This window comes from Moschus berezovskii, chromosome X (genome assembly GCF_049115385.1).
Source record: "Moschus berezovskii isolate FMDL1 chromosome X, NW_MosBer_1.0, whole genome shotgun sequence".
Taxonomy (NCBI): Eukaryota; Metazoa; Chordata; class Mammalia; order Artiodactyla; family Moschidae; genus Moschus; species Moschus berezovskii.
The window spans coordinates 116,795,350-116,822,344 of NC_142488.1; the positions used below are offsets into that span (position 1 = coordinate 116,795,350).

General features: G+C 39.6%; 1 protein-coding gene across 1 annotated transcript; it reads right to left on the minus strand.

Moving 5' to 3' along the window:
* Positions 1-23,973: 23,973 nt before the first annotated feature.
* Positions 23,974-25,545, minus strand: LOC129535149 (DDB1- and CUL4-associated factor 12-like protein 2). The gene is made up of 2 exons (XM_055393759.2): positions 25,502-25,545; positions 23,974-25,393 (listed from the first exon to the last, which is right to left on the minus strand). Exon 2 carries the CDS (start codon positions 25,363-25,365, stop codon positions 23,974-23,976), a length of 1,392 nt encoding a protein of 463 aa, XP_055249734.2. The 5' UTR covers positions 25,366-25,393; positions 25,502-25,545.
* Positions 25,546-26,995: the final 1,450 nt, after the last annotated feature.

Here is a 26,995-nt window from a genome sequence, read left to right on the forward strand (position 1 = left end):
AATGAATTAAGAAATAAAGAGAAGAAGCACAAATTAGCAATATTAGAAATGGAAAAGAAAAACTCACTAGAAATGCAACATTTTAAAAGAATAAGGGAATATTACGAATAAACATGGGCTTCCCAGGTGGCTCAGTGGTAAAGAATCTGCCTGCCAATGCTGGAGATGTGGGTTTGATCCCTGGGTCAGGAAGATCCACTGGAGATGGAAATGGAAACCCACTCCAGTATTGGTGCCTGGAAAATTCCATGGATATAGCCTGGTGGGCTGCAATCCATGGGCTCTCAAGAGTCAGACCCGACTTAGCAACTCAAACAACAGCAACAACATAAATAAATAAACATAATATTTATGCCAATAAATTTGATAACTGTGATGAAATGGAAAAATTCCTTAAAAGATACAAACTACTAAAACTGGTGCAAGTAAACATAGGAAATATTAATACAAATACATCCATTAAAGAGATGGAATTTGAAATGAAATATGTTCTCATAAAGAAAACTGTAAGCCCAGAAATGGTTTAAATGGTGAATTCTATCAAATATCAAGGGAGGAAAAATAAACGTTTTTGAAAATATAAGAGGGATAAATGTACTCCAGCTATTTTCATGAGACCAGAATTCACTTTGCAAATTCATTTGAAAAGATTAACATCTTTAACAAAAGAAAAATTAAGAAAGGCCTAAATAAGTGAATCATGTTCATGATTTGGAAGAGTAGGGATCAAACCTGGGTCTCCTGCATTGCAGGCAAATTCTTTACCATCTGAGCCACCAGCAAAGCCCAAAGAAATGAAGTGTATCATGCTCATGATTTGGAAGATGCAAGATAGTTATGATATTAATTATCCCCAAATTTAACTATAGATTCAATTCAATTCTGATTGTATTGACAACTGCATATAGAATTCATATGGAAATGCAAATGACCCTGTAGAGCCAAAACAACTTTGAAAAAGAACAAATTGGAAGATTGAACTACCAACTATCGTCTTAATATAAATCTACAGTAATCAAGACAACGCGTTATTGGCATAGAATAGACATTTAGATCCATGAAACAGAATAGAGAGTCCAGAAAGAGAAGCACACGTATTTGGATAATTGATTTTACATACACATGTCAAGGCAATTTGGAAGGGAACTGTGGTAGGCAGTATTTTGGTTCTCCTAATCTTTGGCCCTTCCTGTTATGCCTGTGTATGCTGTGATTGATGGCAAAGGGACTTTACAGGTGGAATTAGAATTAAGGACCATAATTAGGGAGATAGTCCTGCATAATCCACATGGGCCTAATGTAAACATGTGTGTGCATGCTCAGTCACTCAGTCATACTGGACTGTTTGTGACCCTATGGACTGCAGCCTGCCAGGCTCATCTGTCCATGGGATTCTCCAGGCAAGAATACTGGAGTGGGCTGCCAGGACCTCCTCCAGGGGATCTTCCTGACCCTGGGATTGAACCCATGTCTCTTACATCTCCTGCATTGACAGGTGAGTTCTTTACCACTAGTACCAATGTAAACACATGAGTTCTTAAGAGTGAAGACAGAAGCATCAGTCAGATAGAATAGACAGTAGAAGAGACAGGAGACATTCAAAGTTTCAGTTTAGTTCAGTTCAGTTCAGTCATTCAGTCGTGTGTGACTCTTTGCAACCCCATGAATCATAGCACGCCAGGCCTCCCTGTCCTTCACCAACTCCCGGAGTTCACCCAAACCCATGTCCATTGAGTTAGTGATGCCATCCACCCATCTTATCCTCTGTCGTCCCCTTCTCCTCCTGCCCTCAATCTTTCCCAGCATCAGGGTCTTTCCAAATGAGTCAGCTCTTTGCATCAGGTGGCCAAAGTATTGGAGTTTCAGCTTCAACATCAGTCCTTCCAATGAACACCCAGGAATGATCGCCTTTAGGATGGACTTGTTGGATCTCCTTGCAGTCCAAGGGACTCTCAAGAGTCTTCTCCAACACCACAGTTCAAAAGCATCAATTCTTCAGTGCTCAGTTTTCTTTATAGTCCAACTCTCATATCCATACATGACCACTGGGAAAACCGTAGCCTTGACTAGATGGACCTTTATTGACAAAGTAATGTCTCTGCTTTTTAATATGCTGTCTAGGTTGGTCATAACTTAAGGAGTAAGCGTCTTTTAATTTACTTGACTAACAGTTTCTGGCATTGAATATAGAAAGAGGACACAGGAAACGGAGGTGACTTCCAGAAGTTAGTACCACATCTCAGATGACAACCAACAAAGGAACGGACCCCATTCCTGCAACCATATGAAACTGGGTCCTACCAATAGCCTGAAAGAGCAAGGAAATGGATTCTCCCTGAGTGCCTCCAGAAAGGAACACAGCCCAGAGAACCCCTTGATTTTGGTGAGACCCATGTCATGTTTCTGAACTACAGACAGTAAGATGATAAATGTGCTTGGCTTCAAGCTGCTAAGTTTGTGGAAATTTGTTACAGCAGCAATAGAAAACACAGGAAACAACACCATTTTCAACAAGTGGTGATAAAACAACTGGTATCCTTATGTAAAAAAAAAAGTATTAACCTCAAATTGAACCTCATGCCATAAATTTAAAAAAATGACATTATTCAGATGCCTAAAGATAAAAGACAAAACTACAATATTTATGGAAAAAAATAGCATATTTCTCTAAATTACAAGTGCATGTGTTAGTCACTCAGGGATGCCCGAATCTTTGCGACCTCACAGACTGTAGCCCACCAGGCTCCTCTGTCCATGGAATTCTCCAAGCAAGAGTATTGGAGTAGCTTGTGATTAGAAGTAGAAGTAGCCAATTAGAATTAAAAGTAGCCAGTGATTTGTTATATAGGGCACAAAAGGCAGGAATTACTAAAAAACAAACAAAAAAACCCTAAAATGATAAATTGAACTCGAATAAAATTTAAAAAATTCTGCTCTTTGAAAGTAAAATTAAAAGACAAAATATGTACTGGGAGAAAATATTTATAGAACATGTATCTAACCAAGGACTTAGACCATGTAAAGGATGCCTAAAAATGGAAAATGAAAATATAAATAACCCAATAAAAATGGCAAAAATTTGAATATCTTGACACAAATGAAGATGTATAAGTGATTAATGAGCACACAAATAGATGCTCAATATTACTAGTTACAAAGGAAATGGAGTTAGAAGTTAAGTGCACATGGGCATAAGGAGAGATTAGGGTGTTGGGAATGTTTCTCGAGAAGGCAATGACAAGCCACTCCAGTGCTCTTGCCTAGAAAATCCCATGGATGGAGGAGCCTGGTAGGCTGCAGTCCCTGGGGTCGCTAAGGGTCAGACACGACTGAGTGACTTCACTTTCACTTTTCACTTTCACACATTGGAGAAGGAAATGGCAACCCACTCCAGTGTTCTTGCCTGGAGAATCCCAGGGATGGGGGAGCCTGGTGGGCTTCCGTCTATGGGGTCACACAGAGTCGGACACGACTGAAGTGACTTAGCAGCAGCAGCATATGGTTTATATATATGTCAAAATTCCTTAAATTATATATTTAAAATGGGTGCATTTATGTATAAATTATGACTCCACACAGCTGATTTAAAATATGATTTACATGAGAAAACAAACAAACAAAGAGTGTTAAATGATACTCTGTGCATGAGTTATGCTTAGTTTCTCAGTCATGTCTGACTCTTTGCAACCCTATGGACTGTAGCCCACCAGGCTCCTCTGTCTTGCGGATTCTCCAGGCAAATATACTGGAGTGGGCTGCCATTCCCTCCTCCAAGAGATTTTCCCAACCCAAGGATCAAACCCATATCTCTTAGGTCTCTTGCATTGACAAGCAGGTTCTTGATCACTAACACTACTTGGGAAGCCCAAATGATACACAAGTTTAGCAAATTGTGTCTCATATTGCCTTTCAAGTCACCGCCCAATTTCACCCAAACCCACATTTCCACACTTCTCTCCTTCCACTGACCTGCATACACTAGAAATGATTACCAAATGTCCAGGAAAACATGACTATTTGTTGTTCTGATATTTTCTTTCTTCTTTCCCTTTTTTCCAGACTCTTATTTTTTGAATCTGCTATTCTTTCTCTTAACTCATTCTTTCAAATTTTGACTTCCACAACCTGCCTTGTCTTGTTAAAAGTCAATTTCTCTATCACACCTTTCCTGAATATTCCCTTTATATGTAGTTCTCTTGACCTGACCTATACTTTGTTTTGTATTAAATCAGCTTATGTAAATCTTATTAGAACTAAGACACGTATTTTGCTATCCACCACTGTACCTTGTCTGTTTTATTGCATAAAATAGTCCCTATATAAATAATGAATGCATGAACAAATGAATGAGTGAATATATGAATATAAAAATGTGTAAGTGGAAAAGAAAATTAGGGACAAAAGTATTCACTGGGTCAACAAAATTCACAGTTAGATATAATTTTTCTCTCCTATTTTTTTTACAATTTGCAAGATGTAACTAAAAAATTCAGTCAAGAAGACACTAAAATATCAAGTACAAATTGATGATTGTCATAATCCAAAAGTATAGATTTCAAATAATGAACAAATCTCCTGGAAAATATGGTGGCACAATGACAACTATCAGCTTTGGAAAATTAATTGGTCTTTTAAAAATCCAACATTCTTTATCTGTTTCCTGCTGAAATAGGGAGTGTTGCATGATGCTATCATATATTGTTAAATTTTAGTCATTCTCCACTTTTCAGAGTTGAATATTATATTTCTTCTTCTCTCACACCGCATCTTCCTTTACAAGTCCATTATATTTGGAAGGTCTTTGATATTTTCAATAAGTTTTTTTGCAAAGCTGAATGTTGAAACTATTTTTTTGTTGCCATTGATAAAGTATCTTCCCTATTTCATTAAAAATTAAATGAAGACCCATGGGGTCTATAGAAAATGGATTTCCACTTTTTATCTTTGCTCTTGAGAATGATTTATGAAGTACAAATACATTCATAAACTGAGATACCATACCTTAGGGAAAATAGCTAGAATTTATTCCATTGTTATTGGTTCACATTATAAAATAGTCTCTATCCAATTTACATGGTGAATTTAAGTGATATTTAACCACATCATGGCATCCCAGATGATGTAAAATAAGAAAAGCAAACTTCTATTTGTTATCCAGATCAAAAACTTTAGAGTAATTTAGAATCATGTACATTTACATGGTTGAATCAAACATTTACATGGTTGAATCTAAAGTTATATCACCACGATGGAGTTCAGTTCATTAAAGCATATTTATTCAGAGGAATAGCATTCTTCCTGCTGTGTTTTCATATGACTTGAGCTATTTATTCAGCTTATGTTTTCACAAAATGACACAGAAAATAACAGCATCACAGAATTGAGGATGGTTTCTAATTTGTATTTATTGCATGTGTTTAGTCGCTCAGTGGTGTCTGACTGTGAGATCCCATGGACTGTAGCCAGCAAGGCTCCTCTGGCCAAGGGGATTCTCCAGGCAAGAATACTGGAGTGGGTTGCCATGCCCTCCTCCAGGGGATCTTCCCAACCCAGGTATAGAACCCAGGTCTCTCACATTGCAGGCGGATTCTTTACTCTCGAGCCGCCAGGGAAGCCTGGTGTAGTTTTTCTGATTGGTAGAAAAACCACAATTTGGATTATTTTATAAACTTTTCAAGTGTTTGTGTGTTATCGTCATCTTGCCCTTGAATTTTCCGTTGACTACAATGTCATGATGCCTTAAATGTTATAGGAGGGTAGGCATTCTTTTTCACATCATCCAGAAGTAATTTGGCAATAATCTAAAATAACTAGTACGACTCTCATTGTGATTACGAAAACTTTAGAAAAAAACCTTTACCAAAAGCCAGGACCATCTAACAAATTGGTACAATTATCAGCTGAGCAGCCAGGGGGGAAACCACATTTGAATAAAATAGGGCTTTGATTTTCCAACCACCTTCTTCTATTCTATGCCTTTGTTCAAGGTTACTCTCCAGATTAAACTCCTTCTTTGTTTTGTCAGTGCCTTTAAGTAGGGTTTGCTTGGGGCAATTCCAGTTTATACCTGTAGTCCTGGCATTATCATTAATAGTTTCACCTTTCCATCTCAAAAAATGTTCCAGTTTAGATGATATATTATATGGTCAAACTATCCATAGGATAAAATCACTAACACAGTTTCTGAATTTCTTTATAGTCTGGCCCCAGGCTGTACTTCCCACTCTATCTTTTCTACTTGTACTTTACCCTCCAGAAACATGAAACTATTTACCCTGAAAATCCCATGCTTTGTTATGCCTTTATATTCTTGCACAAATAGTTCTTTCTGTCTGAACTGTATCTACTTCCTCTGTTTTTTCACATAATGATTTTATTTTATTCATTCATAGAGGCACAAACATCAACTCCTCCGGGACAACTTACCTAATTACCCTAGGCTAAGAGTGAGAAAGCAGTTTCAACCTGTTTTGTTACAAATAGATTGTTGAACCATATTTCAGTTCAGAGAGAAATTGCCTGGAGCCATTTAGCAAAGGAGTTCTGACACCAGCAAGGAAGAATGTGCAAGTGAGCCTGCTGCTTACTATTCCTGCCCTAAACAGTGTTTGATGGTCCCCGCTCTACGGTTTGGGGCATTGAATTTATCTATATATATCACTGTGCTAGGCAGAATTCTCAGATAGACCCCAAGATTTCCACTCTCTGGTGTATATGCACTCTATAATCCTCTTCCCTTTAGTGTGGACAGGGCTTGTGAATATGATAGGGATATTACTCCCATTATTAGGGAACTAATTAGTTTAATTTGAGTTCATCAAAAGGAATATTATCATGCATGGCCTGACCTAATGAGGAGGGACTCGTTAAAAGGGACTGAGCCCTTCCTGAAGTGAGAAAGAGAAGCATAAAAGTATGAGAAGGCCTATAGAAGATGCCATGCTGTTTTGCAAGGACCCTACAGTGGCCTCTAGTAACCGAGTGTGATGCCTGGCTGAAAGCCAGCAATAAAACAGATCTCAAGCACACAATTGCAAATGAATTTAACTTTTCTAACCACCTGACTGATTTTTTAAAAGAATCTTGAGCTCCAGATCAAAACACAGTTCACTCCCTGATCAGAGGACCCAGCCAACCTGTGTCTGGACTCCTGACTTATAGAACCATGAAGTAAGAAATGGATGTGTAATTAGTTGTTAGATTTATGATGATTTGTGACATAGCAATAGAAAACAAATAAAATCACATAGCACACTCATTAATATTTACTTTTTAAAATTGTTTTCTTATTGAAGTATAGTTGATTTATAATGTGCCAGTCTCTGCTGGACAGTAAACTGATTCAGTCATACACATCAATACAATTTTTCATATTCTTTTCTGTTATGGTTTATCACAGGATATTCAATATAGTTCCCTGTGCTATACATTAGGACCTTATTTATCCATTCTAAATGTAATAGCTTGCATCTACCAACCCCCAAATCACAGTCCATCCCTCTCCCTCAGTATTTATTTAGCAATTATGTAGTTTAACAAACTAATTGCTTAGCATAGTCTTGAAGACAGGGACTATGTTTTATTTTCTTTGTTGTAGTAATGCCTACCAGAGTCTGTGTACTAAATTAATATTTGTCAGATAAATGAATGGCAGGGCTTAATTTCCTCTTGTTACTTAGGGTCCCATGACAGAACTGACCACATCAGTACAAGTAGCCCAGATAATACCCCATGTCCTAAGTCTGTCCCTCCTGCTTTTCCCTTTATCCACATTTACGTGCAGGCAGGGTCTGGTTATTAGAAACATATTCTCTGACATTCATATCAATAACTGCTATCATTTCTCATTTGGGTTCTAGAGAGATAATTAAAATTAAGCACAAATGCCCTAAGGCTGTCCTTGTATGTAATGAAGTGACTATACTCGTGCATCTAGAATGGTTCTATTTCTATACCATCTTCAGGGAAATTTAGAAAACAATCACTTAAATAGTTTTTTCTTTTAGTGTTTTGTATTTTAGATGAGGAACCCACTCACTCTAAATATGAATGGGTTTATGTGTTATCCTTCCTAGTACCATTTTTTTTTTTAAATCAATAATTTTTAGAGACTATTTCCACTGGAATGAACATATTGAAAACATGTCAGGCACTGTGCAAAGTCAGCCATAAACTATTTTGGAATAGCACTCAGAATTCTTCCAATAGTTGTACATAGTCTATTTCTAGAACCAGCACAGCACAAAGTTCCAGACCTTTACATCCAAAGTTAAATATTAAATTCAACAGCCCTTTCCACTTAGCGAATGCTGATATTTGTACATATTTTTGCATAACTTTCATGCAGTTTTATTAACTTGTTTTAGATGCAGAAGTAGATATAGTGTGATGCATATTGCAGAATTGTCCTTGAAAAAGGTGGCAAAAATTTAACTTAACACCACACTGGGCCTACAATTTCTCCAGTGAGAAAAAGAGAGCCCAGGGTAAACATTCAGTTTTTCTAGCATTGCAGGACACTTCCTGGGAGAACCACTTGGTTTTCATCTCACAGAGAAAATTGGGGTAATCTGTGGAGCCGGACCACTAGGGAACAGATTAAAAAAAAAAAAAAAAGATAAAGGATAAACAGAAAGAAGGGGCAGAGAATACAGCCGCTTCTTGGCAGACCATTTCTGGCAGGTGGTGGCCCCCAAGCAGAGAATACCGGGGAGCTCAGCACGTGGTTCTGCCTAGTATGGGTCTGCAGCTAACATACCATACTAGCAATGCCCATTCTATATATAGTCCTCCCCAGTAAAGGAAACAAGTTTACCCCCCCAGATAACTGCTTAGCATAACCTCTGATCCACCCCACCAGGAACAATGGCCATAGATGTCTGGTAGCCGTGGAGCACATTCTGTGACTAACCGAGACAGGGAAGCAAATGAGCAGCCCTTGCCAACTGTTGAGCATAGTCTCCAGTCCTGCTCAACGAAGAAGCTTAGGCAGAGGACCAAGACAGCTGCAAAGCTCATTCTACAGCTTTGCCTCACAACAGAGGGCAGCCTATGGACTTGCCCAGACTCTGAGAAAAACCTGTGGACTTGTCCAGACAGAGATAACAGCCCAGATATATCTCACTTTTCTGAGGAAATTATAAGTAGCATCGTATTTTAAGGGCTTCCCAGGTGGCTCAGTGGTAAGGGATCTGTCTGCCAATGCAGGAGACTCAGGACATGCAGGTTCGATCCCTGGGTCATGAAGATCCACTGGAGTAGGAAATGGCAACCCACTCCAGTATTCTTGCCTGGAAAATTCTATGGACAAAGGTGCTTAGCAGGCCACAGTCCATGGGATCACAAAAGAGTCGGACACGAATGAAGCAACTTAACACATATGCATGCTTATATGTATACACACATATGTATTTACATTCCACGTGCCTTTATTATTATATTTGAAGAGAACTTTTTTTGTTGTTATAGATGATTTTTTTAAATTTATTTATTTTTAACTGAAGGATAATTACAATATTGTGTTGGTTTCTGACATATATCAATGTGAATCAGTCATCCGTTCAGTTCAGTTCAGTGGCTCAGTCATGTCCGAGTATTTGCGACTCCATGAATCACAGCACGCCAGGCCTCCCTGTCCATCACCAACTCCCGGAGTTCACTCAAACTCATGTCCACAGAGTCGGTGATGCCATCCAGCCATCTCATTCTCTGTCGTCCCTTTCTCCTCCCGCCCCCAATCTTTCCCAGCATCAGAGTCTTTTCCAGTGAGTCAACTCTGCGCATGAGGTGGCCAAAGTATTGGAGTTTCAGCTTTAGCATCAGTCCTTCCAATGAACACCCAGGACTGATCTTTAGAATGGACTGGTTGGATCTCCTTGCAGTCCAAGGGACTCTTAATAGGTATACACGTATTCTCTCCTTCCTGAACCTCCCTCCCACCTCCCACCCCATCCCACCCCTCTAGGTTGTCACAGAGCACTGGTCTGAGCTCCCTGAGCCATGCAGCAAATTACCACTGGCTATCTGTTTTACAAAAGATCATGTATATGTATCAGAGCTACTCTCTCAATTTGTCCCACCCTTTCCTTCCCCCAGTGAGCCCACAAGTCTGTTCTCTGTGCCTGTGTCTCCATTGCTGTCCTGCAGATGGGTTCATTGGTACCATCCTTCTAAATTCCATATATATGCTTTAACATGTGATATTTGTCTTTCTCTTTGTGACTTACTTCACTTTGTATAATAGACTCTAGATTCATCCACCTCATTAGAATTGACTCAAATGCATTCCTTACAGCTGAGTAGTATTCCATTGTATATATGTACCACAGCTTCTTAATCCATTCTGGATGATGTGTTTTCATTCTTTTAATTTTTTTTTTAATTAGAGTATAATTACTTTACAATATTGTGATGGGTTTTGCCATACATCAACATGGATCAGCATTAGTTGATGATGTGCTTTTTTAAATTTATTATTTTAATTGGAGGCTAATTACTTTACAATATTGTAATGGTTTTTGCCATACATTGACATGAATCAGCCACGGATGTACATGTGTCCCCCATCCTAACACCCCCACCCATGTCCCTCCCTATCCCATCCCTCAGGGTTGTCCCAGTAACTGGCTTTGAGTGCCCTGTTTCATACATCAAACTTGGATTGGTGATTTATTTCACATATGGTAATATACATGTTTCAATGCTATTCTCTCAAATCATCCCACCCTCACCTTCTCCCACAGAGTCCAAAAGTCTGTTCTTTATATATGTGTCAAAATGGATTAAAGATCTAAATGTAAGACCAGAAACTATAAGACTCCTAGAGGAAAACATATGCAAAACACTCTCTGATGTAAATCACAGCAGGATCCTCTATGATCCACCTCCCAGAGTAATGGAAATAAAAGCAAAAATAAACAAATGGGACCTAATTAAACTTAAACGCTTTTGCACAATGAAGGAAACTATAAGCAAGGTGAAAAGACAGCCTTCAGAATGGGAGAAAATAATAGCAAAGAAAGCAACTGGCAAAGAATTAATCTCAAAAATATACAAGCAGCTCATGCAGCTCAATAACAGAAAAATAAACGACCCAATCAAAAAATGGGCCAAAGAACCAAATAGACATTTCTCCAAAGAAGACATACAGATGGCTAACAAACACATGAAAAGATGCTCAACATCACTCATTATCAGAGAAATGCAAATCAAAACCACCATGTGGTACCATCTCATGCCAGTCAGAATGGCTGCTATCAAAAAGTCTACAAATAATAAATGCTGAGAGGGTGTGGAGAAAAGGGAACCCTCTTAAACTGTTTGTGGGAATGAAAACTAGTACAGCCACTATGGAGAACAGTGTGGAGATTCCTTAAAAAACTGGAAATAGAACTGCCGTATGACTCAGCAATCCTACTGCTGGTTGTACACACTGAGGAAACCAGAATTGAAAGAGACATGTGTACCCCAATGTTCACTGCAGCACTCTTTACAATAGCTAGGACATGGAAGCAACCTAGATTTCCATTGGCAGATGAACAGGTAAGAAAGTTGTGGTGCATACACACAAAGGAATATTACTCAGTTATTAAAAAGAACACATTTGAATTAGTTCTAATGAGGTGGATGAAACTGGAGCCTATTATACACAGTGAAGTAAGTCAGAAAGGAAAATACCAATACAGTATATTAATGCATGTATATGGAATTTAGCAAGATGGTAATCATGCTAAAGCTGAAACTCCAATACTTTGGCCACCTCATGCGACGAGTTGACTCACTAGAAAAGACGCTGATGCTGGGAGGGATTGGGGGGCGGGAGGAGAAAGGGACGACAGAGAATGAGATGGCTGGATGGCATCACCGACTCGATGGACATGAGTTTGAGTTAACTCCAGGAGTTGTGATAGACAGGGAGGCCTGGCGTGCTGTGATTCATGGGGTCGCAAAGAGTTGGACACGACTGAGCGACTGAACTGAATTGAATGATGACCTTATATGCGAGACAAAAGAAGAGGGTTTCTTGTGTACAGAATACAGTTGGGTCAGGCTTTAAAAATCCATTGTGATAATCTCTGTGTTTTAAACATATATATATATATTTACATTCCACCTGCCTATATTATTATATTTGAAGAGAGTTTCTTGTACACAGAATACAGTTGGGTCAGGCTTTAAATCCGGTGATAATCTCTGTGTTTCAGTTGGTATATTTAGATCATATGGGCTTACCTGGTAGCTTAGCTGGTGAGGAATCTGCCTGCAAAGCAGGAGATCCTGGTACGATTACTGGGTCAGGAAGTTCCTCTGGAGAAGGGATAAGCTACCCATTCCAGTATTCTTGGGATTCTCTGGTGGCTAAGACAGTAAAGAATCTGCCTGCTATGTGGGAGACCTGAGTTTGATCCCTGGGTTGGGAAGATCCCGTGGAGGAGGGCATGGCAACCCACTCCAGTATTCTTGACTGGAGAATCCCCATGGACAGAGGAGCCTGGTGGGCTACAGTCCATGGGATCTCAAAGAGTCAGACACAACTGAGCAACTAAGCACAGCACAGGTCATATACATTTAATATAATTATTGATATGGTAAGACCATTGTATTCATTTGCATATGTCTTTTGTTCTCTCCATTTCTGTTTGACTGTTTTACTATTACTGCCTTCCTGTGGGTTATTTGAACATTTTTTACAATTCCATTTTTATTTATTTATAGTATTTTTGAGTATCAAATGCCCAGTAAGACATGGTCCCTGCCCTTGAGGGAATTATAGTGAACAGCAGTAATTCTCAACCTTGTTTGAATATCAGGATAACCCGTTGATATTGATATATATAGATGAGATAAATGATATATGATAGATAAATAGGTATTATAGAGATATTATATGTTATATTTCTAGCACTATCTATCTTCCTATATCCTGCATAGAGATTGTTATTTTGTGGGAATGAGTTAGGATCCAGGGTCTGATGTTTAAAACCTCCACAATTCAATTCTTTTTGCTGTTCTTGTTTTCTTTATAAGTAAACAATTGTATCTTTGGTTATAGTATATTTACAGAGAGTTACAAAAATCAGAACTATCTACATTCTACCTCCATGGATTTGCTTATTCTGAAACTTTAATATAAATAAAATAATAAAATATGTGGTCTTTTGTGTCTGGCTTCTTTCATTTAGCATCTTCAAGGTTCATCCATGTTGCAGCAAGTGTTATACTTTATTCTCAATTTGTTGTTGAATAGTATACCATTGTATGGATATATCATGTATTGTTTATTCTTTTTTGGTTGATTGATATTTAGGTTATTTTCAACTAATGGCTATTTTGAATAATGTTGCTATAAATATTCTTGTACAAATTTTGTGTGGATTCAAAGTTTGAATCTGATATCCTACTAAAACTGTAAACCAATAATTGAGAGCCTCACTATCTATCAAAATCTTCTGCAATAATGGAAATAGTGTGTGTTGGCAATGTACAAAGTAGTAGCTGTTGGCTACATATTATTAACCACTTGTAGAAACTGTGGTGACATTTTAATTTTATTTCATTTTAATTAATTTTAATTTTACTAGCCACATGTCACTAGTGGCTACCATACTGGACAGTATAGAAGAAGACCTGGGTTTAGGAAGATAAATATTGATATTAAAATATGGATGGTAAAGAATGAAGATGTAGGCAGAGGATAAGATAAGAAATTATTTAAAAATTCCATCTGGAGAAGTTGAGGAGATAACCTGAGGAGAAAAATCCAAGAGACATCTTAGACAGGACATGAATAGGTTGATGATTTAAGGGAACGGAGAGCAAGGAGTCTAGGAGGACTTAAGCCCTGCTTTATGTCTAGGCCTCACCTGGATAAGTGTACATATGTTTAAACTTGTTTTTTAATGTTTAGCCACATAGAGGCATTCCCTCTAAACTCTGGTAATATTCAATTAAAATCTAGAATTCATTGATAGAGAAAGTGTACTCATTACAGATTTGAACATTTTAACAGTTATCATTATTATTTTAAGGACTGCTATTCTTATTTTTTTAATTTAATTTTCAATATTTTAAGAAAAATACAATTAACATGCAAAGCATTGCTGTTACTATATTGAATAAACGGCCAAATAAACATCTATGACTTTTACTTCAGAGGTGAATTTGTAATCTACAGAAGTTTTCCTATCACTATTTTATATTTGCAGAGCATATCAGGATCTTGGGTAGCAGTTACATAGTAACTACTGTAAAAAGGTATTGAATTCATGTGCATGTTTATTCTGTCAGGTTCTGTCATTATGTCATTTAATTGTTAATGGAAAAAGAATTAGGGAACAGTTCATGTTTGTTTTGACAGTGGCAGCTCTAATGATTAGTAAAAATTTAGTCAATAGGACACATTTTATGAAAAACCAATGAAATACATAATTATCTCTTTCTTCATCTCAACCATGTTTTTCTCAGATTGTCTTTCAGCTGTAGAATATATTTATATCACAGTGATAATGTGTGTGTGTGTGTGTGTGTTCCTCACTCAGTTGTGTCTGACTCTTTGCAACCTCATGGTCTGTCCATGAAATTCTCTAGGCAAGAATTTTGCAGTGGGTTACCATTCCCTTCTCCAGGGGATCTTTCTGACCCAGGGATCGAACTCAGATCTCCTGCATTGCAGGCAGATTCTTTACCATCTGTGCTACTAGGGAGGATAATGTATAGTGATGCAAATGTAAGATATACATTCTCTTTATTTTTATTGAATAACTCAGATAAAAGATTTGTAGTGCTTTTTCAGAAGAGAGTTATATTTCACTTTATTGAGTCAAACTTTTAATCCTTGTTCTGCTTCTTAATTAGCTGTATGACAGAGTAAACACATTCAATCTGGTTTAACTTTAATTACCTATAAAATCATCCAGTTGCCAGTAAACAAGGATATTCAAATTAAAACAATAATAACATGTCATATTTTATCCACCAGACTGGAAAAATTAAAATATTTAAAAATATCAAGTGTCAGTGAGGATATGAAGCTAAAGGAAATTTTATATACCATTTATAAGAGTAAAACTTGACACAGTGTTAGTTTTCTATTGCTGCCTAACAAATAACCACAAACTGAGCAGCTTAAAACCGTATCCATTTATTACCTCATACTTCTGTAGGTTAAAAGTCCAGACACAACATAACTGGGTTATCTGTTTAGATTCTTACAGGAATGAAATCAAGATTTTGGCTTGCTCTGTTCTGGTCGGGAGACTCTGGGGTAGAATCTACTAAACGTGTTTATGTTGTTGTCAATATTCAGGTGTGTGTGTGTGTGTGTGTGTGTGTGTGTGTGTGGTTGAAGGAGTGAAATTCCCACTTTCTGGCTGACTGTTGGCTGGGGGTCATTATCAGCTCCTAAAGCCACCCACAGATTCTATTAATATCATTTCTCCATATTCATAGCCAGCAACAGAGAATATCTCTTGTGTCAAAAACCTCTTGTGGTTTAATTTTTTTTTTTTCTCTGCAGAAAGAGCCCAGTCCCTTTAAAGAGTTCACCTGATTATTAAGTCCACCCCAGGTAATCTCCCTATTTTAAAATCCACTGATTTGGGATTTTAATTGTATCTGCAAAGTCCCTTGACAGCATCATTCAGATTATTTCTTATATTGCTGGAGCCAGCCATCTTTGAGATCATTACTTTTACCCCAGAACACTTAAGAGTTCTGTTTTGGCAGCACGAAGCAAATTAAAAATGCACATACTCTATAAAACAACAAGTCCTCTTCTTAAAAAAAATCTAGAGCAGTTATCACATGTGTGCATCATAATATTTTTTTAAACGTGTGTATTGCAACATAGTTTGAAATACAGACAATTTGGGAAGAATCCAATTATCCAGTGATATATCTATTGTGGTATATTCATGTAACAGATGATTCAATAGTGAAAACAAACTAAATAGATACATACACATATCATTAAAAGATCTCAGTCACATAATGTTGAGTGAAAAAAAGAACAAATTGCTGAATAAATTTAGTATATAATTCATGTAACTTTTGTAAGGCACAGAAAATTAATGAAATTTTTTCTAAATATTATAGATAAAAATATGAATATGTACAGACTGACTATGGATATAACTCAACATCTTATTACCTCTTAAGACCTTAGCCAAGTTATTTAATTACTCCTTGGTAAAGTGATCATCCATAAAATGTAGATTACTATGAGGATTAAATAAGCAATTCTTTGGAAAGTGTTAACCATCTAGTACATGCTAAGTACTTAAGAATTTGTTAAATAAATATAAATAGATAACTATAAAACTTTAACTGGACAGATGCTTACTGAACAATCACAGTGAGTGTTTACCTCTGGGGAGTGTTTACCTTCTTTACAATAAGGTAAATTACAGCGTTCACGGAGGACTTCTACTTCATCCATGGTTTTACTTTCAGTTAATTCTAAACGGCAGAAAGATGAGTTTTTGTTACATTATGTGTACATTTTGTCATTTTAGAAATTAAAAGTCAAGGAATACTTTTAAAATGACCATTACAAAAATGCCTTGATCCTTAAAAATAAGAGTGTTATCCTATATGACGTTTAATGTATAGACATACATCTACCTCTTCTTGACTATATATTCTGTGATAAGTGCATTCTAATGATGACATGAGTAAATTGTCATATTTATTTATACCACTTTCTTTTACTTTATAAGAAGTGACCCTAAGGGATAAGCTTAATTGGTAGTATAGATTCTGAAAAGTAGTCACTTCCAGAATCTGATTTCCCTTAAGCACTGCACAAAGCACAGTATACAATTGTCCCTTGATATTTGACATTTACAATGTCAGGACTAATTGCTGTTATCTGAGCAGCAACTTAAAATATCGAGGTAAAATGAAGAAGTGGTTAGTACACAGATTAGAAGTTTTTGAGATTTTTAAAATTTTTTACATATTCTCAAAGAATGGTAGTTTCAAGTTATCATCCATTACTCAAAGCTCATACCAGCAAATTGGAAAAAAATACAATAACAGATGCCGTGGGTGACTGCAGTACTCTGCCATTAGTTTGACTTGTATTTTTCATTTTGTGACTGGGTGATTCACCTACGGAGAGTTTAAAGTAAATTAAAGAAGATTCAAGATTTTAATAAGACATTACCTGAGCTCTTCACATTGAAGATAGTTTATCTCTGTGTGGATGTAAGTGTTTATATATGTGAACACTCAAACAAAGACAGAGATCCCAATAAACAGGCATAGTAATAAAATCCCTTTGTAAGTGAAGATGAAATACTGGCTATTACTTATGTATATAGATGTGACACAAAGATCATTATTCTATTGAGATCTTGAAGGTCAAATACATGTCTCTATCCAATGCTCTGTCTCAGCAGAAGGTTCTGATCCTACTATGATGTCTCCGCTTATTTGCTTATGGGAAACTGCCTTTTAAAAGAGAAGTATTTAATGCCCATTTTTTATCTTCTTCTACAGAGGATATTCATTTGGCTTTCCAGAATAATATTCTCAGGTTGCCAAATTCAAAACAGCTAGATGGCTGGGTGAGAAAGATTATTACTGTCATTCAATTGGTGGCTTGGTCCATATTAATCTAAATCACTGGTTTGAATGCTTCTTAATGAATTGACTCATCTATTCATAGTTATATCAACTAACTATTATGTTGTGTGCCAATATCATGACTAATTACTGGATAAAAGTTAGTGAAAAGCAAGACAAATGAGCAAAATTATGTATTATATCTCGGTTTTGCTTTATATTCCCAATGTTATATATTTATGATACTGAATCCTTTGTAAGTGAAAGTGTCTAGATATCAGATCAAATATGTTCCCATGTGTTACTAGTGTTCAAGTCCTAATATCGAGAATAAAATAAGACTTTATGAATTATGTTTCTCCCCTATCTGTGACTATAGACTCTATATACCTTTTTAAAGTATTTGGTGATTATTTTTCTCCTAGCTTCCTACAAATAATAAAACTTAAGTACCATTTTTTGTTAGTGGTCAGATTTATGTAGGGGCTTCCCAGGTGGCGCTAGTGGTAAAGAACCTGCCTTCCAATGCAGGAGATATAAGAGATGTGGGTTTGATCCCTGAGTCAGGAAGATCCCCTGGAGGAGGGCATGGCAACCCACTCCAGTATTCTTGCCTGGAGAATCCCATGAACAAAGGAACCTGGTGGGCTACAGTCCAATAGGGTCACAAAGAGTCAGACATGACTGAAGTAACTTAGCACAGCACAGATTAGTATAGGACTGGCCTTATTATCTGTTAAAGTTATCAGAGATGGGAATGGATTTGAGTGTTACAGCAATTACTGAGAACACACCTTGATCTGTTTCAAAGCTAAAAGTCACCTCCCATTTATAACTGTAGTTGGAAATATGAATAGAGAAGATTAATGGACATTTAGGTGTCAAGGCTCAAAGTAAAATTACAGTCATATAATAAGCAGAGATATTTTGAAAAGAAAAGTGAGTATCCAAAATCTTGAAAGTCTCTAGTGTTACAGGTTCTTCAAATTAGCCTCTGGCTATGAATTTTATATATATAACTATACACACATACATATATATGTATATATAGTCCATATATATTGCAGTTATTGTTATAACATATTAAAACTTCAACCAGGAAAGGCTAAAGTACAACACAGATTCTTGAAATTGGTAGGTTCTAGGTCATATCGTCTTCGCATCTGAATCAAGAATGTTCACATCAGTATTCTGCAGACACTGTGAGGCAGTACCTATGTAACTCTCACACTACTTGTTCAAAATCCACTGGTTTGAGGAGATGAGACGAAATAAATAGAAAACCACAGTCTGTCAGGTGTTAATGGGACCAAAGATCCCATGGTCAATTGTGAGACACACTGAAACCTTTATCCTTCTTGGAGAACACTCAGTTGATTGCTCTTGCAACTTTTCTGGCAAAAGGTCTCCGTGGACTCCCATATTCTATGAAAATGGATTTGTTTCATCTTTAGCTTCTTGCTGCACTGAGCACAATTGATCATTGTTTTCTTCTTTTCCTCTCTTCCCCAACCAGGCCTTTTAAAATATGTCTTCATTGTTTTTCTCCCCTTATGTTTACTGAAGAAATCAATGTCAGTACAAACTGTTCAAACATTACATAAATATATAAAATAAGAAAAAATTCCCATATTATACCAAGTCTTAGAGACATACAGTTAAGCCTTTTATATATATTCTTATATATAATGTATGCTTATTCCTTTCATCTTCCCCGTCCTAATTTTAAGCAAAAATGGGATTATAGTATGCCTCTGGTTTGCAATTTACTTATTTCATCTAACATTATCAAGGCTACTTCACCATGTCAGTAAATAATCAACTCCAGAATTTTAACAGCTCTCTAGTATTTCATCATTTGGAGAACAATCTAACTAGCCAAGTATATCCATGGACAGTCCTCCAACCATGCTTGCCATTTCAAAAATCACTCTTGCTATCAATGTTCTTTTGGATTTCTATTTTTTTTTTTGCTCATATCATCTGCAAGCAATTATAACTTCTTTCTCTTCCAATATTTATCTTTCATTTTTCTGTTTTTAAAAACTGCCACATCTAGAATTTTTATAATACTAGTGGTGATTTTTAGAATCCTTGTTTTATTCCTTACTTTCATAGGAATTCCTCTGTGAGGAATTTTATTATTCCATTTAATTCTAGTCAATGTTGTACCATTAAAGAGGACTGTGGTTCAGGTTTGAAACACAGCACATGAACACACTCTCTGTATGAAGACTGTATTTTTTCATACTTTATTAAGGACTTTATCAGAATTGTAGTAGGGTTTTATTAAATTATTTATTAGAATTTATTAACATGATCTTGTGTCTTATTTGATGTGTTAACATGATACATTGAAATAATAGACTTCTCAATAGTGCAACACTCTGCATTCAAGAATTAGCTTCACTTTGCATGGTATGGTTTCCCTTTAATACACTGATGGGTTAAATTCACTATATTTGAAAAACACATTGCATTTATTTATCTATATATGTAAAACTAGTCTTTTCTCACTTTATACAATTTTAGTAAAGTTTTAAAATCAATATTATGCTTCCCTCCTATAGAAAAAAGGAAAATTTTCTCTTTGGGTTCTGAAGTGGCTCAAAATGAAATATTCCTTCACAATGGGAAATAATTTCTTTGTGAGACCATCAGGGTTAGCATGACTATTACATGTGTATAATTATATGTTTATATGTGTGATTTTCTTAGAGGAAAGGCAAGTACGTAAACAAAGTAGCATTCACAGTTTTCTAGAGTTAATGGTCTGTTCTTATCTATTCATGGGAAAAGTTGTTATTTGTATCTTCCGGTAATTTCTTCACTCAGATTTTACAGTTACCAGGCTACAGCCCATGGGGTGGCAAAGAGTCGGACACGACTGAGCAACTGAGCATGCACGCACACCTTATAAATAAATCTCTGCCTGTGGTTGTTTCTTCTTCTTCACTCTAAATTCTCTGTATGTGTGCTTTTGTGATTGTAATTCAGAGGAAACGAGCATCCTCCACTGGATACCCCGTGTCCTTTGGTAGCCACTTTTGTGGCAGAGCCCTGCACCTGTAGCAATGAGGCAGGAACTCAAACACGGGCCAGTAGCAGCTGGTGATACTCCACCTCTGTGAGGCTGCCAGGGCTTTGGCATGTCTGCCAGCCTGCCAGTGCCAGCAGGCCTGTTGAGAGTGCTGGGGACATCTCAGACCAGCAGGTTAAGTGGTACAGCGATCACTGTGAAGTCCTGCTTTGTGACCAAAGTCTGACTTTTCATTCTCCAAGAACTTACCAGCAGTTGACCAAGGATAAAACTTAATTAGTGGACCAATGTGAGATTCCTGGGGCAAATATTTAGGGATGATATCTGAGAGAAAAACTGCCCTTTTTGACTGAGGTGGATACTAAAATTTATAATTATAAAATAATTAGAAATATGTGTTGTCTCATGCTGATGACACCCTTGCATGTGGGTAAAATAAGCCTCTTCTATTTCATATTCTGCCCTACCCGCTGCCCCCCCCCAAAGGCTTTTCTATTCTGCTTGCTCCTAAAAGGGAGAGTTTCCCAGCATTTCATATCACTTACCTTTCCAGCAGTGAGAAATCTCATTCCGGAATATGTAACCAGTTCTTTACTGGGTATGTTCTCAAGGTGCCACAAAGGCACTGCAAATTCCACATGTCCCCAGTGGAGTTAATCACCCTCCACACATATCCTCTGTGGCTCTATTTTCTATATTCATCTGTTGCCACTATTCACTGACATTCAATCCCAGAGTATTAGAGCCCACCTAAATTATCTGGCTTTATTCACCCTTCAAGTGAAATACCAAATACTGCTTGTTCACTTAATTTTCCCCTCATTTTTTCTAATACCTCCCTCCCTCTCCACACATACCTCAAACATCCTAGTGCAGGCTCTCATCATCTCCTTGGATTTTCTTCAGTAACATGTGATGCACTGAATCCAAGTGAAGCCAGGGTACAATAAACCAGGAAACCCTACTAGGTCCAGCTGAGCATTTAAGAAATGTAGTCTTATGTAATCCATCTGCAGATATGTGAACCTGAACTGCAGGTGTTCTCTGCCTTTGGTTTGACAGTTTTTTTTTTTATTGTTTGCCCTCATTTCCTCATATTCTTGATCTTTGTTTCAGAACCTACTTGGTACTCTGACCACAAATCTAATTAACTTGGCCACAGCCGCTTAGAAACAAAGGATCAAGATTAAATGGATATCTGATTGGCAAGGAGTACAGAATTCGATGACACACTGTTGGCAAGAGTGTGGTGAATCAGGCATGTATACATTACTTATGGGAGATTAAGTTGGTAGGACCCTTTTGGAGGGTAATTTGGCAATGGCTATTAAGTATAAAATTGACCCAGCAATTCCACTTCTAGGAATTTGTCCTGCAGATATACTTTCACATGTTCATAAAGATGTATGCACCTAAGTAATCACTGTAAAACAGCTCATAGTAACAAAATCAGAACCAATATAAATGCTCATCAAAAATGTTATGAAGAAATAAAATATGTCCCAACCATATTTTAGGGAATACTATACAATTAAAATGAACTAGGTAGATATATATGAGAGAAAATCTTTAAGGTTTGGTTATAAAAAAGGCACAGATATGTAAAACACATGCTATCATTTGTATAAAAATTGCATACGCACATACATATATGCTTTCATACACACACACACATAGACTGTCTCTAAATTGACAGACACACAAGATGTACTCTTCTGACCCAGAGGCAAATCAGGGAACTTGGGGTATCAGACTAAATTTTCACTATACACTTTTATAAAGTTTGATTCTTTTTTCATGTTCATGTGTTACTTAAGTTAAAACAAAATGTGGGAAGTCTTGATATATATAGTTTATATGAAATATCTTCATATTTAAAATGGCATATATTTATGCCTTTTCCTTACATGGGAAGTAACATATATACATACCCAAGTACATAGTATACGTGAGTAGGTGGTTTTGAGCACAATATGTATGGTCGTGTAAATGAAAACCAGTGTGTTAAATCATCTTAAAAACATAAGACACCTAACTGTCCTATCCAGTAGCAAATATATTTAGATAAGGTATTCAAGACTGGCGTGCTGCAGTCCATGGGGTCGCAAAGAGTCGGACATGAGTGAGCAACTGACCTGAAAGTATTCAAGATGTCACTGAATCTTTTAACCCATGATAATAGCATAAGTTTGCCTTTCAAAAACAAACATACAGAGTACTATGTGCATTGGTGATATTTCACCTTGTTTCTCTTCTGGAAGATTTTGACTTTAATATATTCCTACAAGGACAATTAAGAAAAAAAAAGTATATGTTTAAGCATTCAGAAACTTTAGCCTAGCACTTAATTGCCAAAATGCTGAACATACTTTATTTTTCTTTCCTGCAGTACACCACATACTCAATCCAGATAAAAGGCTTATCCACATATACAATAAAAAATGGTCAATAACACCTACATTGAACACAACAGTCAGACTTTCTCTGTAAATGACTGCCTGGGTAGTGTTACCTAAAATGCAAAGAAACGTTCACCCCAGAAAGTACCTCCCTGATTGTCCTGCCACATAGAGGCCAGTTCTGATTAGCTCTAAAATTTGTAGCATAAATACTACCCAAGTAAGCAGGCCATAATATAGCAGATTTAGACAAGAAGACTGAGGGCCTGGGGGTACTGATGCTTAAATTTTTACTAAATAATCAAAATTGTGATTAATAGGATGAACATAATTATAAGATTTCTTTTAAAAGAGAACATATTTTAAAGTATTTTATACACCAACAATATACAAACAACAAACACAGTTTCCAACATCCAAATGAAACATACCCCAAATGGTGACAATCTAGAACTTGAAATGCATTTTGTAATTGGAGTAGGGCTATAAACCTGCTCTGTTATATGATGGGTAGTTCCTTGGATCAGCCCAAAAGACACTTTGTAGCACACATTTCCCAGAAATACAATAATCTGAAATGTGTAAAAGACCTGAAGTTACTATTGAAACATTGATAAAAGTAAAGTAGTGAATTATAGTAGGAACCATGACTGTGTCAGCCAAGAGAAAGCATGTGTGAATCATTCAATGAGAACACAATTAAGGATTAGCCAAAATTCTGTGTGAGAGGCAAAAGAGATGGTGGTTGGAGGAGGTGCAGAAAAAACTTAAAGCCAAGTGTTGATTGCCCAAGAGACCACTTTTGCTTTCTCTCTCTTCGCCTAATAAACTAAGCAGAGGTAAACTGGACCCCTTTTCCCTGGAAGATAAAAGCCACACAGAGTCAAAAGCACAAACACAGAGTGAAGGAGGAAAGTGGGAGGGGACTGGAAGGTAAATCTGGGCACTTTGAGGACAGGGCGGCCATCCTTAGCTCCAGAGGCCTGCATAGTTCCCATGGAGGCCTGAAGGGAGAGGGCCGCCAGCGACGAAGAGCTTCATCTCCGGCCAGTTGTAGCAGTGGGTGTAGAGCGCATTGGGGAACTCGCCGATGCCACCGAAGTAGTTCACCCAAAGGTCATCATGGTTGAGCCAGCCTCTGCCACAGGTCAGCTTGAGCTTCCTCCCTGCGTGCCCTGGAGAGGAGTACGGGCTGGCCGAGGCCCTCTCCTCCAGGAACTTCTGCGCGCGGACGTCATAGAAGAGCAGAGAGCCGTGGCCGGTGCCCACGGTGACGATGTGCTCATAGAAGCTCAGGGAGCGCACACCCGTGCCGCCCTCGCGGGAGCACAGGGGCCGAATGTTCTGCTGGCGCTGCCGCGGATCCAGGAAAGAGACATGGGACTGGGAGCCCACCGCGTACAGGGACAACTCATCGCAGTAGGTCAGACACACGTTCTCTCGGCAGTAGGGCAGCCTGATGGACAGCAGCCTGGACAGGGTATTCCGGGCTTTCCACAGGTGGAAGTAGCCGTCCAGGGACACGGCTCCCAGCTCCTGGTTCTTGGCGCTGAAGGCCAGGGCCCGCACCTTGCGGTTACTGGGGTTGGTGCTGGCCCTGGGGATGTTCTCCATATCCCGGGGACGGATGTGGGCGTACACGGGGAGCCCTGCGTCGCTGTGCCAGGAAATGCTGCCCTGGATTATGTCGGGGTCTATCTTCCAGAGCGCCAAGGTGCCGTCGCGGGAGCCGCTCACGGCCACCGTGTCGCTCATCCAGGCGATGGCGAAGATCCAGTCCTTGTGGCCGTGGCGGTCGCCCAGGCACATGGGGTCCAGGGTTGGCAACCGGTAGATGGCCAGGCTGTTGGGGTTCTCGCTCCCGGTGGCCAGCAGCGTCTTGGAGGGATTCAGCTCGATGGCATGGATACCGCAGCTCGGCTGGGCGCGGGCCGGCGGAGGCCCGCGATCCCGCATGAGGGGGATGCGCGTTATCTGGCCCGACTGCACGTCCACCACGAAGAGCGTGTTGCACTTGGTACCGCACACCACCTGCCTGGCGTTCAGCCACTGTGACGCGAACACCTTGTTGAGGGTGCCCAGGGACAGCTCGCGCTCCCGCAGCAGCTCGGGGAGCTTCCGCACCGCGAAGCCGCGCAGCTCACCATCGAAGCCAGGGAGCCCGGCGCGGACCCGCGCGGCCACCTCGCGCCCCTTCAGGTAGTCCACCAGCGAGCGCCGCGCCGCCGGCCGCTTGGGCTTCTTGGGCGGCAGCGGCCCGTCCGCGTCCACCGCCGCCGAGCCGGGCGACGACGAGCCCGCGGCGGCCTCCTGGGGCGCGGGCGCTTTCCGCTTCCTGCTACCTGTTTGCAGCGGGGCCATGCCGGGCGGCGGGCGGGTGGCGGCGGCGCGGCGGCGGCGCGTGGCTCCCGGGTTGGTCGTGGCAGCGATGGGGTAGGCGGGGGGCCGGGGCGGCCACGGGCGCGGAGCCGACTGAGCCCGGGGCGCGGCGGAGGCGGAGGCGAGGGCGGGCGGGCCCGGCGAGGAGAGGCGGCGGGGCGAGCGGAGCGCGGGGCGGCGCGCGGCAGCGAGGGCGGCGGCGACGTGGATCCAGGCGAGGGCGGGAAGTGCGGCCAGCGGCGAGGGCTGCGGGAGCGAAGTCGGTGTGGGACGAGGTCGACGCTGGGGGCGAGCGCGAGGGGGCGGAGGCGGCGGGAGAGGCGGGCGGGGGGTGCCGGGTAGCACGCTCCCGGCTGGGAGGGGTCTGGAGGGGGCAGGAGGGAAGGGTGGATGGAGCCGCCAGGGGAGACTCACCCAGGACTGGTGCTCTGGAATTCCCTAGCGGTCTCCGAGCGGACACATCTCATACGCCCGCCCAAGCCCCCTGATCGCCTACTTGGGGAGTTTCACGACCCTCAGGACAGCAACAACCAACTAACCTTCATAAAATCCTTACTGAAATAGTTCTGAAAGCTGAAGTACAGTCAAGTATGAGGCTAGAAGGAGCGCTGAAAGTTATCTGTCGAAGAAACAAATGTGCAGTTGGTGCGATTTGTGGAACGTCTTTGTTGCAGTTAGTGAACTTGACCAGGGATGGTGGTGTTTGGCAGCGGCAAAGGACCCTCCCCATTAGGGCTGTCTGTGGCCCCTCTTGTTTGACCACTCTACTGAAGTCTGTTAAAAATGTTCAACCGATTCCCCGCCCCCACCCCACCCCCAGGGTTCTCAAATTGAGTTCCTCGAGCTCAGGCACCAGCATCCTTCAGGGGTGCATTCCAAATGTAATTCCCCAGGCTCCACTTCCCGCCCGGGTGGGGTTAGGGTCTTGTGGTCAAGACTGAAGCTTCAGGATCGGGGTTCCCAGGCGAAGTCTTGTCATGTGTGAGAGGCCCGGTGGGAAGTTGGAGCAGGGCCTGAGGGATGCACAGGATTTCCAGAAGCACAGATAATGAAGAACTTTCCAGAAGGATAAAACCACATAGACACAATGGTGGAGAGCAGGAATTCAGAGCATGGTTTAGCAGTATGTCCAGGCGTGCTCAATTATGCAGAGATACACGTGACTGGTGGCCGAAACCAACTCTGCACGCATCCCAATCTTATCTAAAGCCGTGTTTGCTCACTGGGTGCATTTGGGGAAGGGAAGTGAATTAACTATAGACCGTGGATCCTTCCCACCACTCCAGTCCAACTGGAAAGTCACAGTGCCCACTCCTCCCCCATATTCCTCTCCATGTTTAATGCTATATCAGGAGGTGGGTGAGGATAGTAGATAGCGAGAGACCTGACAATGAAAAGAGTGCTGACAACTTCACAGTTAGAACTGACATTTCTAGAGAATAACTGATTGCAAATTCCTTTAACTTAACCTACCATAATGCCATAATGCTTTCTTTTGTTGTTGTTGTTGGTTTTTGATTCCACCTCATAAAAATGGATATTACACAATAAGACTTCATGGCACACTTTTTCCTGTTGTGGTAGAACAAAATAGGCTGAACATTTTGGGAAA